Source organism: Strix uralensis, chromosome 4, assembly GCF_047716275.1.
Source record: "Strix uralensis isolate ZFMK-TIS-50842 chromosome 4, bStrUra1, whole genome shotgun sequence".
NCBI lineage: Eukaryota > Metazoa > Chordata > Aves > Strigiformes > Strigidae > Strix > Strix uralensis.
The window spans coordinates 50,996,633-51,022,484 of NC_133975.1; the positions used below are offsets into that span (position 1 = coordinate 50,996,633).

Sequence of the window (25,852 nt, forward strand, 5' to 3'; positions counted from 1 at the left end):
CATTGGATTCTGAAGGTGTGTTACTTGGAGGGGAAGGTGATTGGGCAGGCTCAGAGCGTGCTGAAGTACCCAGGCGCTGAGGCCATCGCCACACTGCACTGGGTCTAGCAACCCTCTCAGTCTTGGTACCCAGAGCTCCTTGGAGCAGGTAGCATTAACTTTTCCACTAAACCAAGGCAGAAGTATTTCTTTTCTCTTGAGATTATTTTCCTTTTAAACTTTTGGCATTGCTCTTCTTATTGTAATAAAAAAACAGAATAACTGAAAGCAGGAGTTGCCCAGAATATCTGTATTTTTGTAATCTTCTTTTAATCTGACTTTTGTTTTCATGTGTCTTACTGTTGTTTATCCTTCAGGTGAACTGTTTTTTGGATGAACAGTTCGAAAGTTTGTTGCAACTGCTGTAGCTATGTTGCCCAACTTTCCTTTTGCACTCTCTTGTTGCATTTTAAATTGTGCTTTATACTTCTTGCTGTTTTTCAAACTGTTTAAACACCCATTTCCAGCTGGAGCAAAGAGGTGTACCTCCCTTTAACAGAGAGACTGGTGTATAGCATTGTCATGCCATGCCTGGTTCTGACAGGAATTGATAAAATCCTAGCCTCCTGGAAATTAAAAATTGACTAGTACATGAATACTCACCAGTGTTTGGTGACCACCAGGTTTGATTTATCTGATGCATTAAAATCCGTAAGTCACTTTGATCGCTCAAAGTGTTGACTAGCACCTATTCATGGCATTTATGAACTAGCTAAAATCACTAATGTAGAAGGATGGTATTGTAACCTTTAGACACCAACAAACCTTCACAGAATCACAGAATCATTCAGGTTGGAAAAGATCCTTGGGATCATCGAGTCCAACCATCAGCGCTACTCTACAAAGTTCTCCCCTACACCATATCCCCCAACATCTCATCTAAACCACCCTTAAACACATCCAGGGATGGTGACTCCACCCCCTCCCTGGGCAGCCTATCCCACTGTCTGACCACTCTTTCTGTGAAAATTTTTTTCCTTGCTGTTAGCATGGTAAATATTTAGTCTCTTGAAAACCTTATGCCAAACATTCTCATTAGCTCATTACATCTGCACTAAGTTAACAAGGGATTATACTAGCTGAATGGCATGATTGTGAAACAAGATATGAGACGATGTCTTTTCTGACTGAGCTCAGATGATTGATAATATTTTGTTTTATTAGTATTTTATGATATTTTCTAGCTTTCCAGGATCAGCACAGTCTTGATCTGACTGGGAGGAGAATGTGCAGCCATCCATCTAGGTCAAATAAAGGTCAGAAGATGTCTTACTGGCTTTTGCTAATGAAGGGTAGATATGAATGGTTTTGTTTCTGGTTGAGCTACAAGAAGAGCTTTTTTAATTGATTATTTCCCAACTGTCCCTCCCATGGAAAATTTTTTTAAAATTTGTCCAGGAAACAAATGTAAACAACATGCTCCCTGAACTCCATTGCACTGTTGTCCAGCAGACACTGCGGGTGTGTTTTCTGGGACAGATGGGCTCCAGCTTCCAGTTTAGCTGTGGGTCTTTTGGAAGTGCTCAGCCCCTTTGCTTCAGGCACTCTTTTGAGGGTTTGCAGGATTTCTCAACCAGAGGCGGTGATACAGAGAAATGATTACTTGTTTTGAGACTTATTTACTTATAGCAAACTGCTTAGCAACTTATTTCCTTACTTATAGCAACTTACAGTATTACTTATAGTATTTTTGAATATTGCTAAGAATCCTCTTTGCCCAGACTGTTCTGTGGAATTTTACCAAGGACTACTGTGTTCATCAAAACAAAGCAGACCATACAACCCCCTGGACAGGACCTGAGCTTACTGAACTTCAGGCCAAGTTTTTGCATAGCCAGGTAAATCCAAGTATTCGTGGAGGGTTTCTTGAACGGGGCCAGGGGGGATTGAATTCTGTTGAGTCATGATGAGATGGGAGGTTTCTGGGGTCCCAGAGTGTTTAAGTGACGGACCAGCGGGTAACCTGTTGATAACATCTCGAGTGGCTTACTGGGCTGGGGGTGTGGACCCTAAGGAGAGGTAACAAAGCCTGTGCCATTAAGGTGAAGGGACTGTCAGAACTGGCGGAAGGAAGTACAAAAGGCGGCTTGCGTTCAGGCGATGGGTGAGGGGGGGGCTACGGAATACCGCTTGCCGTGCCGGTGCGCGCCGGTCACCTTAGAGCTCTTATTAGAGGGCTCCCGGATGCCTTAAAGATACATGTCCAGTCCCTCAGAGAAAGAAAGGGTGCGAAACGCTATTGAATGCAACCAGCAAAACACCCCTCCCCCCCCCGCATGCACGCGTTAACGTGGGTAGAAGTGTTACAGGATCGGGTTGTTTGGGGGCGAGAGATGGGCTGGGCTGGGCTGGGCTGACGGGGGGAGGTGGAGATGGCAGCTGGAGGGTGCGGTCCCTCATGGGGAGTTTAAACCGGTTGGTGCAATTGCTGGAGAGGAAGACTCGAGAACAAAGGAAAAATTTTTGGGTTTGATGTTTTGGCGGTGTTATAAATGCAGAGGCAGAACCAGAAAATAGTTTTATAAATTTATTGGAATAAGAACACGCAAAAAAAGGCTTGGTACGCCGAGAAGCCGGGGGGGCTTTCCCCTCCGCACCGACGCACACTTGGTGGAGCTATGCCCCCCCCCCCCCCATAGTCTACCCTTACGCATATTCACAAAATAGGCGTAATTCTGCCCAAAAAGTTTCCACCTCCTGGCTGCGCAAGCGCAATAGAGTTTCTCGAACCTTCCCTGGTCCGCACATGTGTACTAGAGTCTCTCGAACTTTCCCCGGGTCTTTCTGGTGTTGCTAGGGGCTTCTGACAGGGTCCCTCCAGTACTTCTCCATTGCGCAATAGCAGTCCATAGGAGTCTGTGTTTACAGAAAAAGAACTCCGAACCATTTTAACAACAAAACCACGATAAATCCCCTTTAACTTATATACATTGCAAAGTACCTGCAGCATACCTGCTCCTCACATTAAAGTCACTATATTTTATAACACGAATCACCATCATATTCTTCACAGTGGGTAAACAATGGTGTTTACCAGATGGCAGAGTGTGGAGTTTTGGAGGTAGGGGGACAGACTGCAATCTAAAGCCACCCATGTCTCTCAATATCCATTACCTCCTGTTGCCAAACGGCGTATTTTTGGGGTGATTAATGATCTTGAAAAAAAGATTATAAACGGTACACATTCCGCTTGTAATTCTCCAGTGTGGCCAGTCTGCAAACCGAGCAAAAGGTGGCAATTAACAGTCAATGAATGCCCATGCAGGCCCTTTGTCAGCTGCGATGCTGGCCAGGGCTGGGCTGGTGAGTACGCCCCAGGTCTGGGACGGGTTCCTTGTGGTCCCTTTTGTGAATATGGTGGTGATTCGTGTTAAGAAAATATAATGATTTTAATATAAAGAGCAGGTGTGCTGCTATTTTGCAATGTATATATGTTAAAAGAGATTTGTTGTGGTTTTATGGTTAAAATGGTTTGGAGGGGTTTTTTTCTCCTCAGTAAACACAGACTCATATGGACTGTTGTTCTGCAGGTGGAAAATTACTGGAGGGACCCCTGTCAGAAGCCCCCAGCAACACCGGATTGCGCAGGTGGAAAATTACTGGAGGAACCCCTGTCAGAAGCCCCTAGGAACAGCAGAAAGCCCGGGAAAGTTAGAGGGGCCCTACCGCGCATGTGAAGACCAGGATGGGACTATAAAAGGGAGTGACGCAGCACCACCTACTGTCCGTCGGTGCGGAGCAGAAGCCGTCGTTGGTCGCCGGCGTACCGAGCCTTTTTGTTTTACTTGTTCTTATTGCAGTAAATTTATAAAAGTTATTTTTGGCTCTGCCTCTGCATTTATAACAGTTTGGTGGCCCCGACGTGATACTGCGGAACCCGTGGAGTGTTGGTTTTCAGGGGAGGCGCCCCACCTTTTAGGTGGCCCCTGGACTCCGGTGCTCTTTTGGATCGGCAGTATCCCGAACAAAAGGCAGATGATTAGACAAGCTGGGACGCGTTTGTGGGAACAACAAAATCAAGCGGGGCTGCCGGCAGATCAGAAATGGCCCGATGTCCGCCCTAATTGGGATCGTCAGCAAGAGCAGAGCCGGCAGGACATGAGGGACCTTAGAAATGTAATAGTGGCCGGCATTAGAGAAGCGGTTCCTCGGGAGCAAAACATTAACAAAGCCTTTAGCGAGCATCAAGGGAGAGATGAATCACCCACTGATTGGCTAGAAAGATTAAGAAAGAATTTACAAATGTATTCGGGGGTAGACCCGACCTCCCCGGTGGGGGAGGCTTTATTAAAAACTCAATTCGTAGCCAAATCATGGGGTGATACCAGAAGGAAGTTAGAAAAGTTAGGCGATTGGCAAGACCGGGGTCTGCAGGAGCTGTTAAGCACAGAAGGTGTATGTTAGAAGGGACGAAGAAAAGCAGAAAGCGAAGGCGAAAAGACTTGTTGCGGCAGTCAGGGAAACTCAGCGGAGAGAGGAGAAGGAACCTCGGAGATCTCGCTCTAATGAATCACCTGGAGCTTTGGGTGGTGAAAAGAGAGGGACAGTAATTGGAGAAAACGCATTAGCATGCTATTATTGTGGAAAGAAGGGACATTTGCAGCGGAGTTGTAGAAAGCCGGAGCTGGATGAAAGGATGTTTAAAGAAGAATAGGGGTGTCAGGGACTCTGTTTCCTGGGGACAAAGACATCAAAGGAGCCCTTGATAAAATTGAAATTAGGTCCCCAGGGAGAGGAGTTTGAATTTTTAGTAGATACAGGTGCCGAAAAATCAACTGTGAGAAATATTCCGAGGGGATGTGAAGTGAAAAAAGAAACTGCTCTAGTAATAGTAGCTGAAGGGAAACCATTTAAAGTACCAGTTGTCGGGGATGTTGAAATAGAATCCCAACATCATATAGTTATAGGGGATTTATTGTTGCTACCAGAGGCTGAAAATAAGCTTTTGGGAAGAGATTTGATTACGGAGCTGAATTTAAAAATAATAGTACAAGAAAAATAAAAATTTATACATCAACGGAAAAAGAGCAACAGATAGGTCCTAAAGTCTGGTATACAAAAGGGGAGATTGGAAAGCTTGAAATAAAGCCTATTAAAATTGATATAATTGATCCGGAGAAACCAATTAGGATAAAACAATACCCCATTCCCCTAAAGGGTCGAGATGGGTTGAAACCAATACTAGACGAATTACTAAGTAAAGGCACATTGGAACCTTTCATGTCTCCACATAATACACCTATTTTACCGGGTTTAAAATCAGACGGATCTTATAGATCGGTACAAGTTTTAAGGGCTGGGAATCAGCGAACTGTGGCTCGGTTCCCTGTGGTAGCAAACCTCTATATGCTACTTAACCAACTATCCCCTGACTATATTTGGTACAGTGTAATTGATTTAAAGGATGCATTTTGGTCCTGCCCCCTAGACGAAGGGAGCAGAGACTATTTTGCATTTGAATGGGAAGATCCATCTAATAATAGAAAACAACAACTCAGATGGACAGTACTTCCCCAAGGGTTTACTAAATCGCCTAACCTTTTGGGGCAGGCATTAGAGAAATTACTGCTGACATTCAAGTCATCCTCAGAAATAAAGCTCTTACAATATGTAGATGATTTATTAATAGCTGGACAAACTGAGGATGATGTCAGGATGGGGACTATAGAATTGCTGAATTTTTTAGGAGAAAAAGGATTAAAGGTTTTGAAGTCTAAATTACAGTTTGTGGAAAATGAAGTACTTAGGACACTGGCTCAGTAAAGGGAAAAGGAAATTAGATCCTGAAAGGATATCAGGAATACTGTCTTTATCACCACCCAAAACAAAAAGAGAAATTCGTCAGGTATTAGGATTATTAGGCTACTGCAGACAATGGATAGAGGGATATAGTGAAAAGGTAAAATTTTTATATGAAAAGCTAGTGTCTGACAGGTTGAAATGGACTGAGGAGGATGAGAATAGGTTTCAGAAACTGAAAGAAACACTGGCTGAGCCTCCAGTGTTAAGTTTACCAGATGTTAAAAGGCCTTTTCAATTGTTTATAACTACCTCAAATCAAACTGCTTGTGGGGTTCTAACCCAAGATTGGGCTGGAAGTAAGAAACCAATTGGACATTTTTCAAAATTATTAGATCCTGTAAGCAGGGGCTGGCCAACATGCTTACAATCTTTGGTGGCAGCAGCCTTACTGATTGAAGAGGCACGAAAGGTGACTTTTGGAGCTAATATTACAGTGTTTTCCCCTCATGATGTGCCTGGGGTACTGCAGCAAAAGGCTGAGAAATGGCTCACTGATAGTCAGCTATTGAAATATGAGACTATCTTAATGGAAGCACCAGAATTAGAACCGAGAGTAACGGGTGCTGAAACCCCTGCTCAATTTTTATATGGGGATCCTAGGGGTGAATTAAGTCACAATTGCATTGAAGTAATAGAATTACAAACAAAGATAAGACCTGATCTAGAAGAAACTGAATTACCTCAAGACAAAAGGTTGTTTATAGATGGGTCCTCTAGGGTTGTAGATGGGAAACGAAAATCAGGGTATGCAATAGTCAATGGAACCAAGTTAGTGGTTAAAGAATCAGGCCCTCTCAGTCCTGCATGGTCAGCTCAAGCATGTGAACTATATGCTCTATATCGAGCTCTTGAAATTTTAAAGACACAAAAGGCACTATATATACGGATTCCAAATATGCCTTTGGGGTGGTTCACACCTTTGGAAAGATCTGGGAAGATAGAGGAATGATTAATACTCAAGGAAAAGATCTGGTGCATCAAGAATTAATAGTTCAAGTATTGCAGGCACTGAGAGGTCCTGAAGAAATTGCAGTAGTACACATAAAAGGACATCAAAAGGGAACAGGATATCAAATCAGAGGTAATAATCTAGTAGATGAAGAGGCAAAGAAAGCAGCCTTAAGGGAACCAATAAAGTTATATGTAATTGAACAGGAGATAGATTACAGGAAAAAGATATATAGCCCTCAGGAGCTAACCAAGATTCAGAAATTGGGGGCTACTATGATAGATGGGAAATGGATTCTTCCAGACAATAGGGTAATATTACCTAAAAGATACACTAGAAGAATAATAAATAGACTACACCAAAGCACTAAGGGAACTAAGGCTTTGAGGGATCATTTCCTAAGACATTTTGGTTGTATTGGAATATATGAAATTGCAAAACAAGCTACTTAGAGTTGTTTAATATGTCAAAAGATTGACAAAAGAACTATGAGACAGACCGCAGCTGGTGGAAGGAAAACAGCTTATCGACCTTTTGAGAGGATCCAGATAGATTTCACAGAACTAACGAAAGTTGGGAGATACAGAAATTTACTGGTAATGGAGGATCAATTAACTCACTGGGTAGAAGCCTTTCCTACCACCAGAATGACTGCTCAATCAGTAGCTAAAATATTATTAGAACAAATTATACCACGATTTGGAATAGTAAAAGTGTTTGATTCAAATCAGGGTACTCATTTTACATCTAAAGTTATAAAATTAATTACAGAAGCTCTGGGCATTACTTGGGAATATCATACTCCATGGCATCCACAAAGTTCTGGATGGGTAGAGCGAATGAATCAGACCTTGAAACAGCAGTTATCTAAATTAATGATGGAAACCAGATTTTCATGGAAGCAGAGATCGCTTTGCTCCCCTACAGGCAGGAGTGCCATTTACATTGTGGGTCTCCCTCAGAGATACTGGCACTCACTGACAATTGCTCACTAGGCACTGGCTCAAGAGCTCGCCAAAACCATCCTGCGCAGTTTAGTGCTATGTGCAATTAGATCGTTATTGCCACACATGGCAGATAGAGAAGGAAACACCCAAATCAATTCAATCAGGTAACAGGAGCTGCTTGGCTGCCAGGGTGATCCAGGAGGGGGCACACAAGGAATACAGTGGGTTTTGACACCCCCTACTACCTCCATACGAATGGGCATAGTCGACATTCTTGGGAGGTCTTTGCTAAATAAAGGTGGAAAAAATCAGCCTATTAATGCCCAGTGGATAATTCCTGATTTTTAACTCGATGCCTCTGATCTAAGGCCTAGTTCTGGTTTTTCGTAAGGATCTTGGAGAAACAGATGACTTCGGCATCCTGATGGGCGATGGTGATGGTGATCCATATGGACAGTCAGGACTTGGACAACAATGTGGTGGCGAGATAATCTTGTGACATTGGCAGGATTGGGAGGAATATGATTGAACTTGGTGCTGGTCTGTTACTGCCACTTTAGGTCAACAAATGAAGAAAGTGGCTAGAGACTGGAGGCAAGTGTTGCTGTGTTAAGCATTAATTGGTTGGTTGGATATGTTTGACTCTTCCTTGTTAGAATGGTTAATTGGCTTCCTTCAGTTTTGACTGTAACAGATTGTACGGGGTTACCGTTGAGATTGGTTTGTATGATCATCTAGGAATGACAATCCACAACGAGTGTGGAGACTCACCGGGACCGGCACTCCCTGTAACCTTGGAGGGGAGAGGTGACTGCACCACCACTTCAAGGGAAGCAGCCGAATCATGACTGTAGTCACGGGGTGGATGGTGTGGCAGGTGCGCCCCCCCCCCGGCGCCCAGTGAAGACAGGGCTTCTTGGCTGCTGAACCGCAGCGGCTGTGGAGTGCCCCTGTTCTCGGGGCTTCACTGTAGTTGGGGCCTTTGGCCAGTGGGAGCCGCTGTTGACCACGGAACGGGTTCAGCGGGGTATAAATAGCGTCACCTGGGGGAGCCATTTTGAGCGCATCCCCTGGAGCAGCATGGGGCGGTGGAGGACTCTCCCCTGGGGTCGGGACGCCGCCCAAGGCAACTCCTTGAGGCCCTCAAAAGTACCTCATGGTTGAGAGCCCTCACTTGTTAGGTGAGTGAGAGAGCGTTCTGGGTTGTCGTTAAACCCGAGGAAGTGGTGCTTTGTTCTGCGTTTTGGGTTGTCCTTAAAAGTGAGGAAGTTGTTCTGTTCTCCTCTCACGGACGTTTGAACTTGACACTGAATAGTTGTGGAGGGCTAGTTAATTGTGTCAACAGTAAATTTTTAATTTTTGTTGGTTTATTTGAGAGCCCCTGTAACGCATACATATTTCACTGAATCCAAACGCTTTTGTCTGTCTGTACGTCTCGTGTTTATTAATATACATAGATATATACATACAGATTTAGGATACCTCATAGTTAGTGTAAATCCTGTCATTTTCTAATCGGTAGTTAAGTCACTATTTTAATCATATGCTACTGACATATTCTGTAAATTCTTAAACTGGTTAACGATTAAGTGCTACTAGTCATCAATAAACCTTGATTTGCTGCTGCGTCACTACTGTGTTAATATTTCTAGCCGTGACACTGATAAAGCTGGCCTCTGTCTACTTAAGGCTCAGGTAGGTGTCTGAACTGCCTGGCTGCACTGCAAACCTCATCTCGATGGTGATGTCCATCTCGGAAGTGCTTGCCAGCTGGAACCTGCAGGACCGGGAGGAGGGCAGCACCGTTAGCCGGCAGTGGCGCGACTGGGACAAAAGCAGCCAGGCCGATCTCACCAACGCCGAGACCCAGCAGGTGACTTTCTCCATGTCCAAGTAGGAGCACATGCAGAGGGTGCGCAGGAGGCGTGAGCTCTGATCCCTCCGCAGCTTGTCGTTGTGGTGGTGCAGAAAGCCCAACATATCGCCCAGCAGCTGCTCCCTCCAGCACATGCACTCCAGTGCCATGTGGATGCGGAGGGGCCTTGCTGGCAGCTGCCCTGTGGTGTCCTGCTCCAGGCTGAAAGAGTGCCCAGGGGGTGGCTGCAAGATCACGAAGAGGCCATAGGAGATGCTGTCCTCCTCGATGCTCCAGGTTTCCCCGGTGCTGTCCATTCCAGTGGCTGGGTGCATGAGCGGCATGAAAGTGCTCATGCAAAGCACTCGGCAGACGCCAAGGAGGTCACCCACCAGCTCCTTCAGCACCTTGCACATCTCGAGCAGGCGATGCCTTGACAATGGGCTGAACATAGCCAAAGACGCGTCAATGCTGTGTGCTTCGCTGAGGTCTTCCTGCTCCTGCTTGTCCTCCTCCTCCTTGCTTCTGCAGCTGTCCTGCTCACTGTAGCTCTTTGAGAAAAGCTTTGTTTTCTTCACCAGCCAGCAGGCCTGGGCCATCAGGAGCAGGACTCCTGCAAGAGTCCGACACAGCCACGGCTGCAACACAGAAAGCAGCGTGGCTTCCTGTGCAGCTCTGCTCTCCTCAGTTTCCTGCAGCAGCCGAGCCGTCTCCTGACGCAGGTACTCCTCACGCTGCTGCATGGACTTGGCCATGGCCACATCAATCTGGTCACCGCTCTTCTGCGCATGGAGAGCCAGGGCGAGGGTGACTGCTGCAGCCATGGCCTAGAGGAGAAGGGAGAAAAGGGGGCTCAGCAGGGCTGGGCAGGGGGGAGCACGGGGCCAGGGGAGCAGGGCAGGAGCCACCTAGAGCTGGGGGCTGGTCGGAGAGGGGGTGAGGGAAGTTAGAGGGAGCAAGGGCAGGGCGTGGGATCCACGGGCTGTCCCAGGAAAGCCTTTGGGTACTGGTGTCGACAGGTTTGAAGGGGCCACAGGCCCTGGAGACAGCATGGGGCCCACCCTGGTCAAGCCACCCTGATGGCCAGCCTGTGGCTGGGCTGCACCCCATGAAAGGGCAAGGGACACCTGAGTAAGAGTCTCCTGAGGCCCCATCCTGGGCACACAAGAGCGTCCTGTGGAGCCACGGGTACCCAGCACATCCCCAAAGCCTCTCTGGGCACCTGCCACCACTGGAAGCCCCGGGCACCTCTGCCCCCAGCCCCTGAGGGGCTTGGCTCTCGCTCTGGTTTAGAACCCCCCTGGCCATCTGCCCTGTCCCCCATCCAGCCCAGCCTTCCCCCTGCATGCTGCACTCACCGAGCGCTCAAGTCAAAAGGCAGCGGGACTGCCTGATGATGTTGCTGGGCACAGCCCCCATTGTCACCTGTCCTCTGTGATGTCACTGCCACCACAGCAGCATCACCCAGACAGCAAGCCCCAGCCTTCAGCCCCACTGCCCGGCTTGGCGTGTCCTGGGCGTCTTCATGCCAAGTATGAACCTGTCTGGCAAGAGTGAGCTCCCAGGGGCTCTTGTGACAAAGCGGCAGACACCCCCCAAAACCGCAATTGAAATGAAAGTGGGCACTGTAGGTGGATGTCCCTGGCTTACATGGAGAGGTGCAAAGTTTTCTGGGCCACGTGGTCTGACCCCAAGTCGTCTTGAAGAGCTATGAGCCCTTGGGCAGAGACAAAACTCCTCCTCCCTCTGCTCCTCTTGGATTCCTTTTTGGACTGACTTACGGAGCACTTGATCCCCTCGTCCACCTCATTGATAAAAGTATTAACAGAAGTGGCCCCAGTGCTGAGCCCTGGGGAACACCACATGGGACCAGATGACAACTGGATTTAACTCCGTTCGCCACGACTCTTTGGGCTTGGCCATCCAGCCCGTTTTTTACCCAGCAAAGAATACACCCGTCCAAGCCATGAGGAACCAGTTTCTCCAGGAGAAGGCAGGGGGCAATATGCAGTTTGTGGCAATTTTTGTGCCTGCAAGTTAGGTAGTTTTGCAACCATAAAGTTTAAAACTTGACTATAGGTATTGTTGTCAGTTGAGAGCTAGATGATACTCATGTCAAAGAGGAGAAAGCAGTAAGCAAGTCATCTGCCTGGATCGGGCAAGGTAAAGATTTCCTAAACTCTGGGCATAAGGGTCTGTAAACTCTTAGTAGCACCTGCTATTATTTGATTGAGCCAAAAGAGAGCAAAAACGTGCATATTTTGGGGACTTCTGCTACTCCTACACAGAGGAAGAAGGATGCCCTTTAAAAAAGTAGTCAGAAGAAGAAAAGGAGATTTTTGAGCTCTGAAAAGAAAACCAAGTGTTTGGGCTCATGGGGAGGGAAAGAAATGTTTGTTGTCCCCAGCCAAACACTGCCTTTAGACTCTGCCATGCACCAGTAAGCCAGAAAACACATATAAGAGATAATATGCTAGAATGTGGAAACACATATGAGGAATAATGTGCTATGTGCAGAAGAGCTGAATGGGCAGCAGGGGCTAGAATTAGTATCTTGCTAAAAAAGTATCTGCTAAGCGAAGTGTATTTCAAGGGAAACAGGCTCTGGAAAGCCTGATCCAGCGCTCCCTTGCCGTGCAGACAGGCCATCACTGGACAGCAGGAGCAGCACAGTGATGGGGACACAGCTCTCCAGTGGGGTCTCTCAGCTCAGCCCCTCTGTGCCCACCCTACTGAAAAGGGTTCCTTGTGGCCAGGACATCAGCTTAAGAAACAGGAGACATGGCCCTACACCAAGCCCTCTCTGGAAAAGACCTCACTAGCCAGGACTAGGCCTGAGCCAAGAAACAGCCTTTGAAGACGGGAGAAAGAACGACCCAGGGAAGCCAGACACGCTGGCCATATGTAGTACCAGCCAGCCGAGAGACAGGCACAGAGACACTCAGAGCAACATGAAGGCGATCTCACCGCAGCACCAGAAGCCTCAGCTTGCCAGTGAGCCCCAGGACCCAACCTCACTGTCGATGGCAACTGGCACCCCCAGCCTCTTGTGTCCCCCAAACTACTCCCCTCCAGCAGGACAAGGAGCAAAAACACAGGCCGCAGGCAAGAGTGGGACTTTCTTAATCAGGGGTGCAGGTACAGCTTCTTTCGCTCAGGTTTGTTAGGGTGTTTGTGCTTGTTTGAGCCTGCTGGGCTCTCCCATGGGTTGAGCACTCTCCAGCTGCTTGCCTGTGCAGCACAGCACCCTGCTCCCACTGCTCCTGTCTGGAAAGCACCCCCATCTGCCAGCCCAGTCACTGCCTACTGAGAGAGACGGCAAGGAGCATCCTCCTCCAGCCTGGAGCCTCTCTGCCAGACATGCTGGACATAACCAACCCTCTGACAATGGAGTGCCCCAGCCCCCAAAGCTGGAGCAAGGGGAGCTCCAGGAGCAGGGGATGTCCCGCTGCATCTGACCTGCTCCCTGGGGCAGTGAGGCTGTAAGAGCAATGAGGGAGCCAACCGTGAGTGCCTCTGTTGTGCTAACCTAGCTGTCCCCATGGCCAGCCATGTAGATAAAACTTTTGGCAGCTAGCACCCAGGTTGCTGCAATGCCTTTGTCAGTGCCAGCTTCCCGAGAGCAGCAAAACCCAGGCTGCTAAAGGGAAAAAACAATTTTTTTATGTTAATTGCACAGGGCCCCTGAAGCCACTCCCCAACACCCGGCAGCTGGAGCAGAAGGCCAGTCTCCATCATGTCCCTTCCCTGTTCACCGTCACTCTGCAAGTCATCTTGGTCATCTGCCAGTGCCATGGGGGCCCTGCGGGTGCCCCGGGGGCTGCAGCATGTGTCGCAGGTGCCCCAGGGGCTGTGACGTGTATCACACAGGGACGACCCATCCTACTCACAGTCTTGGGGCCTGTGGCAACGCCCCAGCAGCTGGTGACACCAGGGTCACCTCTCAGCGGGCGCCCAGCGTGGCTCTGTGCCACCCGCCCAAACTGCTCCAACAGAAACCACAGGGACTGCTGCCAGCTGCGTGTTGCCGCTCAGCCGGTTCAGACCAGGACTGATTTTAGCAAGCATTTTCCAGCCTCCCACCTCCCTGACTTGCTCCGTAGAAAATGCACAACCATCCAAATCTCTGGAAGGGCCCTCACTCTTCTTCACATCTCTCTTGCACTCCAGGGGTAGAGAACGGATCTGCATGTCTCCTCTAGCCTCTTCCCTGCTTCTCACCAGTGCCAGAGCCCATATTTTCCTGGGCTGGGCACAGCGGGCAGCTCACACGTGTGATGCCCTGCCGGCTCTCTCTGCGTGCTAGGGCACGCTCTGCCTACAAGCAATTGCAGCGCTGCTGAAAAGCCTCCTGGCAAGGAACTGCACATATCAGCGCCTGGTTTAGTCACTTCAAAACAATCTGGTTAGTAAGAGAGGGAGGAGGGAGGACGACTCTACCCCAGGCAGAGACTGCACATGGAAATACCGATGAGATGACACTGTTCTCTGAGAAATATTGGAGCAACTGGAGGAGCAATAAAACACTACATTTTCCATCCACATGGCTGTATCCCATGGACAAAGAAAAGGCAGGGGTCTTACTGGAAGTCATATCTGATTCTTGTCTATCTGGCCTGGATCAATTCTGATTATGAGGATAGAAAGGCTGAAGCCTGCCCACTAAAATAAAAGGAAAATGCATGAAGGAGAGTGCAGCTGAGGCAGTTGCTGCTCCAGTACAAGGGCAGCAAGGAGCCACCTGTACCTACTTTTTCCTCTTCCCCCTGCCCGGGGCATGATCTGGGTGAGCACTGTGTGCTGCTGGCTCTTGGGCTGCAGCTCCTGTTGTTGCTCACCCAGGGAAAAACTGATCAAAAGATCAGTGATTCAGTCATTCAGTGATTCCTGGGTTTTGGGGTATCCAACAAAGGCAACTGTTAGCTGCACCCTGCAGAGCAACTGATTTCTTACACTATTCTGGAGCAAGTGGGTTTTGCGGGTAGGAATCTCATCTGATTAGCTGCAAGAGTTGTCCTGTGAGTCAGTACTGGCTGGTTAGGAAATTTCTCTAACTGAATGGAAGCCCCAAAATTCTGTAAAGCCTTTTTTCCAGCCATATTTTTTAGGTCAGTAGCCAGAAAACCCAAGCACATTAGGAAAAAAATACTGGAAAAGAAACAGAAGATGTTTTTTGCAGTTTCCCTTTGCATTCGTGTGTTCAGGAGGAGAAGGGAAGGTTTTGCTTTCTCTCTGACAATTGGCTTGTGGGGGTGTCTCTGGAAAGCCCACATTTTTTAACTCACATACTTAAAAAAAGAAAAAATCTCTGCTTAATGTCCAGATAGGAGGTGCTGATACTAAGCCTCATTTTCAAGAAGCAGAACATGGCAAAATCCAGGAGAGATACAGGCATGCAAAGGAGGCAGTATGAACAAGTCAGAAAAGCTAAATTATATCCTATTCTCTCCTGATGACTTAACAAATTGCTTCTCTCCTGTCGTCTTCATTTTTTTTCCAGCCTGTCTCCTTGCAGTGTTAGAGAGACAACATTTGGGCCAGGATGACCACGAACTATGTGTCCAATGCCCCTCACAAAGTGACTGCAGTCAACATGTTGCTGTAGTGCAAGCACTGGATGATATTCAAGCCTGTGCAAGAGGGGTCCAGAGGAGTGGGATGCTGAACACAGGCTGCAGCTGCCAACTCCTTGCTGCAGTGCCACAGTATCATGCAGAATTGTCAAATGCACATCACAACAGCTGTATTTTTTCCTCCCTGTAGGGAGGAAAACTCTGTGATGGGCCTGGATGCATCCTGCATTTTGTTTCTATTTAATCTAACCCTCCTGACAAAGGGACAATCTCTGGGGCCAGGATCTCCTCATACCAGCTGAAGCATAAACTCCAGCAGTACTTTGGCCCTCTCCCAGGAAGAGAAATGGGGCCTAAAAGACTTCAGGATCAGAAAAGCATTAGCATTTGCCAGCCAGATGTGGACAGATTTGTGATGTGACTTTCACACTGTCACTGGAGGACTCCCAGCACCTCTGAAGCCATTTCAGTGGCATGTCTCAGCCTGAAGCACATCACTGCTAGCGCTCCCAGTGCAAGTCTGGGCTGGGTTCACAAGTTAAGGGACAAGGTTTTTTCCACATTAAAGAGTTTCTCTCTGTTGACAGTAATAAAGGAGGGAAGAGAGGAGCTGATCCTGTTCCCGCAGGCCAGGTTACTCACATTTTGCAATGCCTGGGGCACACGCATGAAAGAGAATAAAAGACAGCATACAAACGTAAGAAAATCTTTCTGAGCCAGAATATTTTCCCATCTGTCCTGTCTCCAAGGGCGGCCAAGAGCAGGTGCCAGAGCAGAGCATAGCATGGGGCAGCTAAGTAGCAATACCCACCAGAGCTCCCCCAAGTACATGGCAGTACACAATTCAGGGCTTCTGCTTGGACTTCCCACATGGAGTTCAAAATCCAGGGCTGTGTCCTGCTGCAAGGGTCTGCTGCAGCCTCTTTGAATGCACCCCGATCCCTCCATCCATGGCTGCTGGAGCCATCCCATCGGACACATCTTCCAACCTGCTTGTCCCCATCCAGCGCTACCCATGCTCTTGTTGCTTAGCACCAGTGATAAACATGACATATCCCCTTGGCTGGGTGCCTGCCCAAGGCATGCAGGATCAAGTCTTCTCCCAAAATCATCCTCCGGCAGCCACTGAACAGCAGCACTTGGTTGATCAGGCAGTGTAGCTATCCCTGTAGCAAAAAGATTCACTGATCAACGTCATCCTGCTAGGAAAATTGGCACAGGTCTGCATACACTTTGGTGCAGATCTCTTTGCAATCTCCTTGCCTTGGCCCGGGTTTCCCCCCACATCGCAAAACCACTCCATCATCAGGGTAGTTTTGGCTCATTGCTAAACATATGGCAGGTTTTTTGCCTGGGTTTGTCCAGCCACTTCTCCCCAGGGGCTCCCTGCCCCTGGCTCCAGTCAGCTCGACAGTTTTTTGCATCCAGTGCCAGTTTTCCTTTTGCTCTGGCAGATAACCTCAGCCATTGCATCCTATACTCAGTTTCTCATGAGCCCTTTCTCCAGCCTCTCTGATTGTTCAGCATCCCCTTCCAGCTGTCTGTGAGCTGAGAGAAATTCAACTCCTCCCCACCCCACAATATGTCTCTTTTAAAGCTGCTGTCTAATGCTTCCAGCCCACCGCACTGGGAACTGCAGGCTCCCAGGCACTTTAACAGAGGAGAGTATAGATCTTTGGCAGAAGAGGGTGCCCTACCCTCTTCCCCCTCCCCAGCCAGGCTCCTGCCCTGTGCCTCTGAGGGCACTTGTGCTGCAGCAGCAGGTCAGATCCAGACCCAGTCCTGCCCCTTTACCCAGCCTGGCAGGATCACTGTACTGGCAAAAGCAACAGCAGAATCAGGAGCCTTAAACCTGGACAAATCCTCTACAGAGGACTAAAGTGAGATGAAAAGCCAGCCCTGCACAGCAGTGACTGCTGCTGTGCTCCATTAGCAAAGCCAGGAGTGGGGCTCCCCACACCTGGGGAGCAGGTGGCAGCCTGGCTGAGGGGGCAGCGGTGGGGGCCCCAGGGTCCCCAGAGGGGCAGGCAAGCTTGGCGGGAGCCCAAATGAACGTCTGAGCGCAGTTTCCACCACACCCTGCCATCACCCTTCCTGCACCCTGTAGGAAACAGCCCCAGCGGCCCTCACCCGGGGCCTGCAGGACGGCGTCCACCAGCCCCAAGCGTGGCAGGACAAGCCATGACGGCTCCCGGTGCCACCCGTCCGGAGAGCCCTGCAGCACGTACAACCATGCGTTGAGCCCTGCCAAAGAGAGTGGATGCCAAACCTGAATTACCAGCCCAGAGAGTGGCTGTGGATCCCGGGAGCTCTGTGATTTGTAGCAGGTTTTTCAGGTCCCCGCCTGTCACACACACGCAGATACTTAAGCAGTCACCCAAGGACCTGCGGGGTTCTTGTTCTACACACTTCTGGTCTCTGACAGCTCCAGGTAAGTGCAGGCTTTGAGCTGGGGGTGCTGGGGTAGATTTGCAGTTGGAGATGGTGGGGAAGGGGGGATGGAGGGAGGATGTGACCTGCGCTTACTGATGCTGGGAGGTTGGAGCAGCACCTGGCGGGGCTGTGGTGGGAAAGCTTCATGCCTGGGGCAGGGAGAGGGTCACGAAGGCAGCCAGAGACCCCAGGCTGGGGGTACCACGGGGACCTGCCTCTGCTTCAGCAGCTGCTGTGCTCTTGTTTGCTTTGTTCCCATCTGATATTATCTTCTAAAAGGCTGAACGGGTAGTTTACCGGATGCATGACAGGTGGTTTTTCCTTATTTACGGTAGGGTCTGTTTTATTTTTAAAGCCTCCGTCCCACCTTATCCTGTGCACCATGCCGGCTGATGTTATCCACAGCCACCCCACAGCAGGAGTCCTGCGAAAAGCTTGGGACAGGACATGGCTCTGCAGCAAAGCAAGAGAGGGCAGGAGGTCTCCTTTGCATTGAGAACTGCTATTTTAATCCCTGCAGTGGAAGGATATAGCTGCAAGCTAAAGCCAGATGCAGATGCATCCCAGCCCTAACAGTGGGGAGAGCACTGGGGAAGGGGTCAAGAAGCCCAGCAGGGGCTATGGGGCCCCATCAGCTGGGCAAGAGCTACTGCTCAGAGTTTTCCAGGGGCTTCAGGTGCAGTAAATTGTTAGAAAGCTGCACAGACAGACAGCTATTGTGCCTGCCATTCAAAAAAGCAAAGCTGAGCACACAGAGATCATGTCTTTTCTGGAAAAGTGGCTGCTTTCTGCCAGGATAGGCAGTGCTGACTGCACTAGCAGAGGGATGTCCTCTCCTGTCTCTGGCCAGAGCTGGGAGCCCTGCTAGTAACCTCAGGGTGTCTCTGGGGAGCTGGGTGCAACCACAGGACATGGGCAGTATAATTGTGGAGTGAGGTCTCTCTCCACCTCACTGATCCTACCTCACATCTAGGTCTGGTCACTCAGGGCCTTGTCCAGCTGATTTTTAGAGATCACCAAGGATGGAGATGCCGCCACCTCTCTGGTCCCTGTCCCCATGTTGGACCACCCCACACTATGAAGATTTTTTTCCCAACATCTAATAAGACTTTCTCTTGCTGCAATTTGTGTCCATCAGCCATTGCCTTTTTCCCGCTCACTCCAAAATGGCCCTGGAGGTGCATTTAAATGCCCCATAAGCCACACTAAGAGCACCAGGTGCTGCCTGCACAGCCTCCACGTACACAGCAATGCTGCTGGAGCCACCCACAGCCCAGGCAACCCACGAACCCCTTGCAAGCTTCAGCTGGTGGCTGCTCTCACATTGCTCCACCTAAAACCAAGACAACTAGTTAGTCAGAGCCAAGTGTGAATTTCCCAGCTTGACACATAGGACAGAGCAGGTGTCACCAGTGCTGTGGTTTCACTGTGACAGTGCATCTGACATTGTCATTTCCGCCTGGGTGAGTAACCCCCCGCCACTGAACTCTCATCCCTGTGCTGCCCAGGGGAGATAGCAGTGGGCATGGCACTGCTCACAGAGCTGAATGATGACCACAGGTTCCCAGCCTTTCTGAAAGCCAAATAGATGATTTACATCCATTGCACTGAAAAAGCCATTTTTTTCCAATGCCTGCAAAAATTTAGGCAGAAAAAAGCAGTGAGCAGTGATGCTCTTCAGAGCTGAGCAAAACAGTTGTGATTCTCCATATTTCTGCCAGAAAGAAACGTAAGCAAGAAAATCACCTTTCCTGTACAGGGGAGAGGTCCTGTGCAGCCTGAAGAGCAGGCTCCAGGCCTGAGCTTAAATGGGGCTCCATTTAAGTAGCGAGTAGGTGAGTAGTGGTCCAGATACAGCGAATGAGGACATTTAGGGACTCCTGGTGCCCTCAAGTCCTGTCATATACCCCAAATTTTTAGCAGCTGAGAGGCACCAAGTGCTGGGTGCCACAAGCTACACAGGGCCACATGACTCCTGCAAACCTACAGGGCCCAGTGGAGCATTGTGGGGAGACATGCAGAGCCCTCCATGACCCCCAGGGTTTTCAGCTTTTTCTGAAAGCCTTCTCACAGCCTTTGAGAGGCAGGAACTGTTCTTCCTCCAGAGCAGGGGTAGAGGGGAGACAAGGAAAAACCATGAGATATCACATCCTGCGTGCTAGGGCACCCTGAACTGCCAGAAAGTAGAAGATACTGTGTCCTACGGGGAAATGCCTCAGGAATTGGGAGATTATCAGAAATAGAAACAGCTATGCAGATGAAACATGAAAGTTGAACCTCATGTTCCTCATGCAAATCAATGCACACACATGAATGTACATTAATGCACCATGCTGCAAACGATGATTTATGAACCACCAGGACATGTTGCTCCTGGTGGCCCAGGCTAGATGCATGATCCAGAGGTGATGAGGAACCCTGTGGTGACTGGGCTTTCTAGAAGAAGGGCAGGTCACTCAGTGGGGTGCTGAACAAGGAGGAATTGAAGGACTTGAGCTTGGCCTCATCTGCACTTTGACCTCATGGAGAGCCTGACAGCCACAGTGCTGGAGAGCAGCACCTCAAGTCCAGGGGATTTCCTTCTCCCCCTGCATCTTTTCCAGAGGTCTCCAAATGCCCAAGTAGGTGAGCAGCATTCACCTGGCCCCCACCAGCTCACCCGCATGAGGGACTGAACTTTGTCTGTCCCCTTCCTATATGGACAGGTCTGAACTGAGCTGATGCCAGAACGCCCAGGCAGCTGCTGCCGCACACCCATGGCAGACACAGCCAACTCAGCATGCAGCACCTGGGGTTAAAGATGGTTTTTCCCCAGTCCATCCAGGCGTGATGGATGATGCTGTCTACCAGCACACTCCATTATGCTCAGAGGTGCTCCAGCCTTATGCAACCACTGTGTTACAATCACTATTTACCAAGTGACTCAAGCAGAGTGGGCTGTTTCACAACCAGCCCTGGTCTATTTATAAGCCCCTACTCAAATGCCAAAGGATCCTTTTATTAGTCAAAGCATCTCCTACAGACAAGTCTCTGTGGGGTCTTTGCTTTTTGAGGTAAAGCTCAAAGAAGAGGATCTCTCCAGCCTCTCATGAATAGCAGAGTTGGCTCTCTGTAAGCTGCAAGGCACTTTTGGAGCTGAGCCCCATCCCAGCAGTGCTGTCAGCAAGTGAGAGCCCTGGGGCATTCAGTACACTCCAGAGTACCAAGTGGGTGAAGGTGAGTTATCTGTCAGCCAGGAAAGCAGTTGGGTTTAAAGCTACGCCGTAGGGGTGCAGCATAATGGAAGTGCCTGGGTTACACCCCATAGCCAAAGGGAAGAAGCTGGACTGCAAGGTGAAGGCAGGGCAGGTCTGAAGCCGATGGCCCAGAGGAGTCCCAAAGCAGGCCGAGGGCTCCTGTCAGCATGGAGAGCCAGCAACACCAACCAACCCACCTGACAGAGACGGCCAGGCAACTCGGGCCAGGCAACTCGGACAGCAGGAGAGTAGATCAAGAAAGGCCACATTTTTGCATCCAGGTCCTCCCCTGCCAACACCCCACCGTTGGGTTTGGAATCACCGAAATGATTCAGCATCAAGGGACTTCTGCATGCTTTTGGGGGCAATGCCTTGTATTTTAGTTGACCGAATTGGCAGGCTCGACCCTCTGCCATGCGGGAGCAAACTTGGAGCCCTGCAGAAGAGAGGTGTGGGACTTACCCAAGGTGTACGACTTATCCAGGGTGTACTTACTGGTTTTGCTCTTGCTCTTGTGCCACGTCTGCCAGAGATTCGTGCAAAGCACAAGTGGGACAAACATTACCCTTGAGGAGAATGTGGGGTCCTTTCTTCTCCTGTTGCCAGGAGCACCAAGCACTGATCACAGCTGAAGGCAGTGAGTGCTTGAGCAAGACATGCACGGGGTATGGTCCTCTGAGGACTGACCCTTCACTTATAGACTGAAAAACAAACAAACAGTTCAGCAGTGCTCAAGAAAAACACTAACTGTTTATGCCCATGCATGATAACATTAAATATTAGCAAAAACAAAGCAGCTCATCTGCTTGTCACCAGCTTTGTGTAATGTCTGGCCACGCTGCTAGGAGGAAGACCAGGACACTGATCATGAGGGAAAATGGGGTGATTGCTGGGTCCAGGCCCATGCTCCCAAAAGATCCTGCATCCTCTTGTTTGTGATTCCTCTGCACAAACTTGCCTGGTTGCTGAGAAGGAAAAAAAAACCAACCACTAGGCTGGATGCCAGATACTGTCCCCTCACCCAGCGAATAAATAATGTTTTTTAATTAATGTCTTTAAATTAACCCCCTCAACATGCCCGTTGCTGTGACATCACTCCTAAGTGACGCCCAGGCCTAAATACGGCTGTAAACAGGAATCGTCCCCACGGGAGTCACACTGGCTATAAATACAGCAACAGGGGAGTGCTGAGCAGAGGACAGGCTGCAGTTTTCTGACAGCTAAGGATGGTAAGACAGCTCAGCTGGGCACTGTTGGCATGCGGTCGCCACAGTGGGGAAACTGAGGCAGGAGTTGCTGGGGGGCTGGGGCTCACAGCTGAGCTCCTCAGCATGCCTTTGGGAAGGGAGTTGTGCCCTGCCGCAGCCAGAGGCCACTGGGGAGGGGGGATCTGGGGGAACAGGGATGGCAAATCTGGGGCTCAGCAAGTGTGGCCCTGCTGGCCACTCCCAGCTTGGGCAATGATGCCGGCCCCCCTCCGCAGTGCCTGGCCCCATAGCCCTGCCCCGGGAAGCGATGGCCACGGAGAAGCCAGTGACTCCCACTGAGGAGCAGCTGGAGATCCTGGAGTACAACTTCTGCAAGGTGAACAAGCATCCTGACCCCACCACGCTGTGCCTCATCGCGGCCGAGACCGGGCTCTCCGAGGAGCAGACTCTGGTGAGTGTGTGCCCCTTGCATGCCTCTGTGCCGCACACACTCCTCCCACATCTCTTGCCTGTCCTGTCTCTGGCTCTCTATTGTACCCCCTGCACTCTTCTGTTACCCCACACACTTCCTACTGCACCCCCCCACCCCTCATGCTCCCTCCACACCCCCTGCACCCCTCTGTGCCCCTGCACTCCTTACGTGCACTCCTTACTTTCACTCCCTGCACCACTCTGCACTGCTCATACTCCTTACTGTACCTCATACTGCACCCTCAAGTCTCCTCTGCACCTCTGCAATCCCCAGTGCACCCCTAACCCCACACTGCACCCACAGAGCTCTACTGCACCATTGCATTTCCCTGTACCCTGCGTCCTCCCTGCACCCCACATGTTCCTGCCCCTGCATCCCCAAAGACCTTTCCCCTGCAATTGCAGCCCCTTCATCCCACAGGCCTCCTGCACAGCAGTCCTTTGCTCCCCCCCGCCCCGCACAGGAGCCCCATCCCCAGCCTGGGCTTGGCGACCAGGCTAGTGCTTCCCACAGCCAGAACAAGGGCACACCCCGAGCGTCACTGGCTGGCAGTGGAGCCCTGCATATACAACCCCTGCATGCTGTCTTTCCTTCCAACCCATTTCTGGTGGTCTCCGGTGCCCAAACCACTGCTGGCTTTATGGTCTGAAGCAACTACAGTCATTTTAAAACAGATGTAGGAAAGATGCAACTCCTGCAGGACATACTCAGGCTGTGCACACTCCCCCTCACTGCAGTTAGCTACTTCAGTGTCCCCAAGCCCAGATGTCAGGCAGGTCTGTCAGCCTCTCTAGGAGACATAGAGGCCTCCAAATGTCCTTCGACAGAAACAATCTGCCACTGTCTGGGACTTCCACCGAGCCCTGTGCTCCATCTGGCTACTTGCAAGCTAACCTGGTCTTCAGAAGCAAACGGCTCCTTCCCAATTCCTTCAGGTTGCGGTGCAGCCATTTTTGATGCAGGTGTTTTATGAGCTACTTAGACCCATAGCAGCACTGATGGGTACAGAAAAGAAATCCAACCCACTGAAAAGTTAGCAGCATTTTGCAGAGAGCTGCCAAGCCTGGCTCTCCCTGGGCAAAGCCAAAGGGATATGAGAGCCAAGCAGGCAATGCCAGCATTTAGCCTTTCCCAGAGAAGGATGCTGGTATAACATCCATTGCACTGATAGTCCTTGGCTGAAGTGGAAAAGGAGACCCCTCCTCTACTGTGTTTTGGTGAGAGGCAGGTACTGCTGCTTGTTTGAGGCAGCAAGGAGGCAGTACCCCTGAAATACCTTTTCTTCCTTAGAAATGGCACTGCTTCATTTTTTTTTTTTTCCCTAAAGCAAGTTGTAAACACAGGCCAAATATGCCCAGGACACCTCTGGAGATGTCTTAAAATCTTCCCTAATAGCCATCTTTTTTCATGAATCCAAAGTGCTCCTAGAGATCTGGAGATGAAGGTCATGTTAGGGACAGGATTGAGACTGGGATGGAAGGCTGCAAAGTGCCTGCATTGCGTATGACACAGAGACTCATTGCTTCTGACACATGGAGTGCTTTATCAGCTAGATATAGCAGCCATTTTAATAAAAAATTTAGTAAAAATGAGATCCAAAGAGGTACTGAGTCAACAGGAGATGATGGTTTAGGACAGGAAGTGAAATTTTGGGGAGGAGGCTCGGCAGGCAATCATCTGACTGGATGTGGTCCAGGGCAGTGCTAGCTCAAGAGCCACTTGTAGAGAGCACTGTGGTTGTATCATTATGGACCACAATAGCTTCAAAAATAGCCATGAACAAATATAGCAACAAAATGAGCAGCAACAAAGCAACTCACAGGCACACTCCCAAACAAAAGGCTGAGCTGTGCTTCCGGCACACATGAGTTACATCTCTCTTCTTAGGGAGGTAGTGTGGCTTTATCCAGCTGCATTTTATCTAACAGTTGAAACTGTGACTGGTTGAAGTGGCATCAGCAGCTCTGGGAGCTGGCTTAGAGATGCTAAGTTACTACAGAATAATGTAGTCATGCATATTGCTTGAAGACTAAGATAATTTTTAACCCATTTTTTTAATCTATTTGTTCTTAAATTTGTTGAGAGCCACTGTGTTGTCCCTTTCATCCTTTCTGAAGCAGGTCAGCTTTTGATTCCTGTCATTTTTGAACCTGCAGTGATTGTATCACTGCTCCAGCCATTTAAACAGACACCATCCAGCAGCCCCTTAGCCAATCTCTTACTCTGTTTGCAAGAAAAACCTGGACCCACAGCAATAAAATGAAGACTCACACATGCTGTCAAGGTCTGAAGGGAGCTTGAAAGAGGTGCACACATAGGTAACAAGACTGATCGGTCGGGAGCAGCTGCCCTGCTGCCTGAACTGCCTGGGAACAGCGCAGTGCCTTTCTACAAGATAGCAGTACCATGAATTTCCCTCCCCTGGTCCCACATGCTGCCCACATCTGTACCTTTAGTGAGGTTATTCAGAGGGTTGGCTCAACCCAGTCCACTCAATCTGGTTTTTTTTCCTCCAGAAATGGTTCAAGCAGCGCCTGGCAGAGTGGAGGAAGTCTGAAGGGCTGCCCTCAGAAAGCGGGTCTGTCAGGGACTAGAGGATGCTGCTCCGATCCCCATGCCTGCTGTAAATGATGGTGAAGCTCTACTGAGTGGGTTTCCTTGAGGTTCTTCTGTTGCAATAGGTTTTGAGATACAAAGTAATACCCTGCTATTTAACATAGTTTTATTTAAAGTGTACATAACCAGGAAAAAATATTATATATATGTGTGTGTGTGTGTGTGTGTGTATACAGCTTCTGATGGCTGCATAACCTATGTAGTGATTCCCATCCATTAACAGTAGCTGCACAGGGCAAGGCAGTCTCAAGCCCTTGTCCCTGGCTTGCAGAAAAGCTGCCATGAAAGGTTCAAACATAGAAGGGGGGAAAAAAAAATTATTTTCCTTATGATTCCCAGAGGCAAAGTATGTATGCTAGCTTCAATATACAGATCATCCAGAGAGGAGGGCACCTGGACAAACAGATGGGTTGTTCAGGTGGTCTTGATTAGCTCAAGTTGCCCGAGTCAGCTCAGGAAATAGGCAAACCGAGTGCCTACACCATAATCAGACTAAGCCAAGCGCCCCTTGACTGCATTTCTCACATTTCTGTTAAAGGTCACAAAAGGGAAGGAACTGGTCTTTTCTTTTTTTTTCCAATGCATTAATAAAAAACCAAAGTTTTTTGATGAGAGGAGCTGTGTTATGTCCCTGCTTGTGCTCCCTGCCCCAATGGCAGAGACAGACTCCTTACTCTGGGAGGGCAACACTTCTCCAAGGCAGCCTCAGTGGACACTGTGGG

The 25,852-nt window shown here is 49.4% G+C and overlaps 2 protein-coding genes across 4 annotated transcripts; one reads left to right on the top strand and one right to left on the bottom strand.

Moving 5' to 3' along the window:
- Window positions 1–9,330: 9,330 nt before the first annotated feature.
- LOC141942766 (inositol 1,4,5-trisphosphate receptor-interacting protein-like 1) lies at window positions 9,331–21,917 on the bottom strand. 2 transcript variants are annotated; one of them, XM_074866700.1, is made up of 2 exons: window positions 21,032–21,917; window positions 9,331–10,419 (listed from the first exon to the last, which is right to left on the bottom strand). In XM_074866700.1, exons 1-2 carry the CDS (start codon window positions 21,248–21,250, stop codon window positions 9,418–9,420), a joined length of 1,221 nt encoding a protein of 406 aa, XP_074722801.1. In that variant the 5' UTR covers window positions 21,251–21,917; the 3' UTR covers window positions 9,331–9,417. The 2 variants fall into 2 exon arrangements, with proteins under 2 accessions (XP_074722801.1, XP_074722802.1); XM_074866701.1 differs by lacking the exon at window positions 21,032–21,917 and adding an exon at window positions 15,977–16,040.
- On the top strand, window positions 17,386–25,744 carry HOPX (HOP homeobox). 2 transcript variants are annotated; one of them, XM_074866706.1, is made up of 3 exons: window positions 17,386–17,596; window positions 22,318–22,493; window positions 25,031–25,744. In XM_074866706.1, the coding sequence occupies exons 2-3, from the start codon at window positions 22,350–22,352 to the stop codon at window positions 25,106–25,108; spliced, it is 222 nt and encodes a 73-aa protein (XP_074722807.1). In that variant the 5' UTR covers window positions 17,386–17,596; window positions 22,318–22,349; the 3' UTR covers window positions 25,109–25,744. The 2 variants fall into 2 exon arrangements, with proteins under 2 accessions (XP_074722807.1, XP_074722806.1); XM_074866705.1 differs by lacking the exon at window positions 17,386–17,596 and adding an exon at window positions 21,950–22,063.
- The last annotated feature ends 108 nt before the right edge of the window (window positions 25,745–25,852 follow it).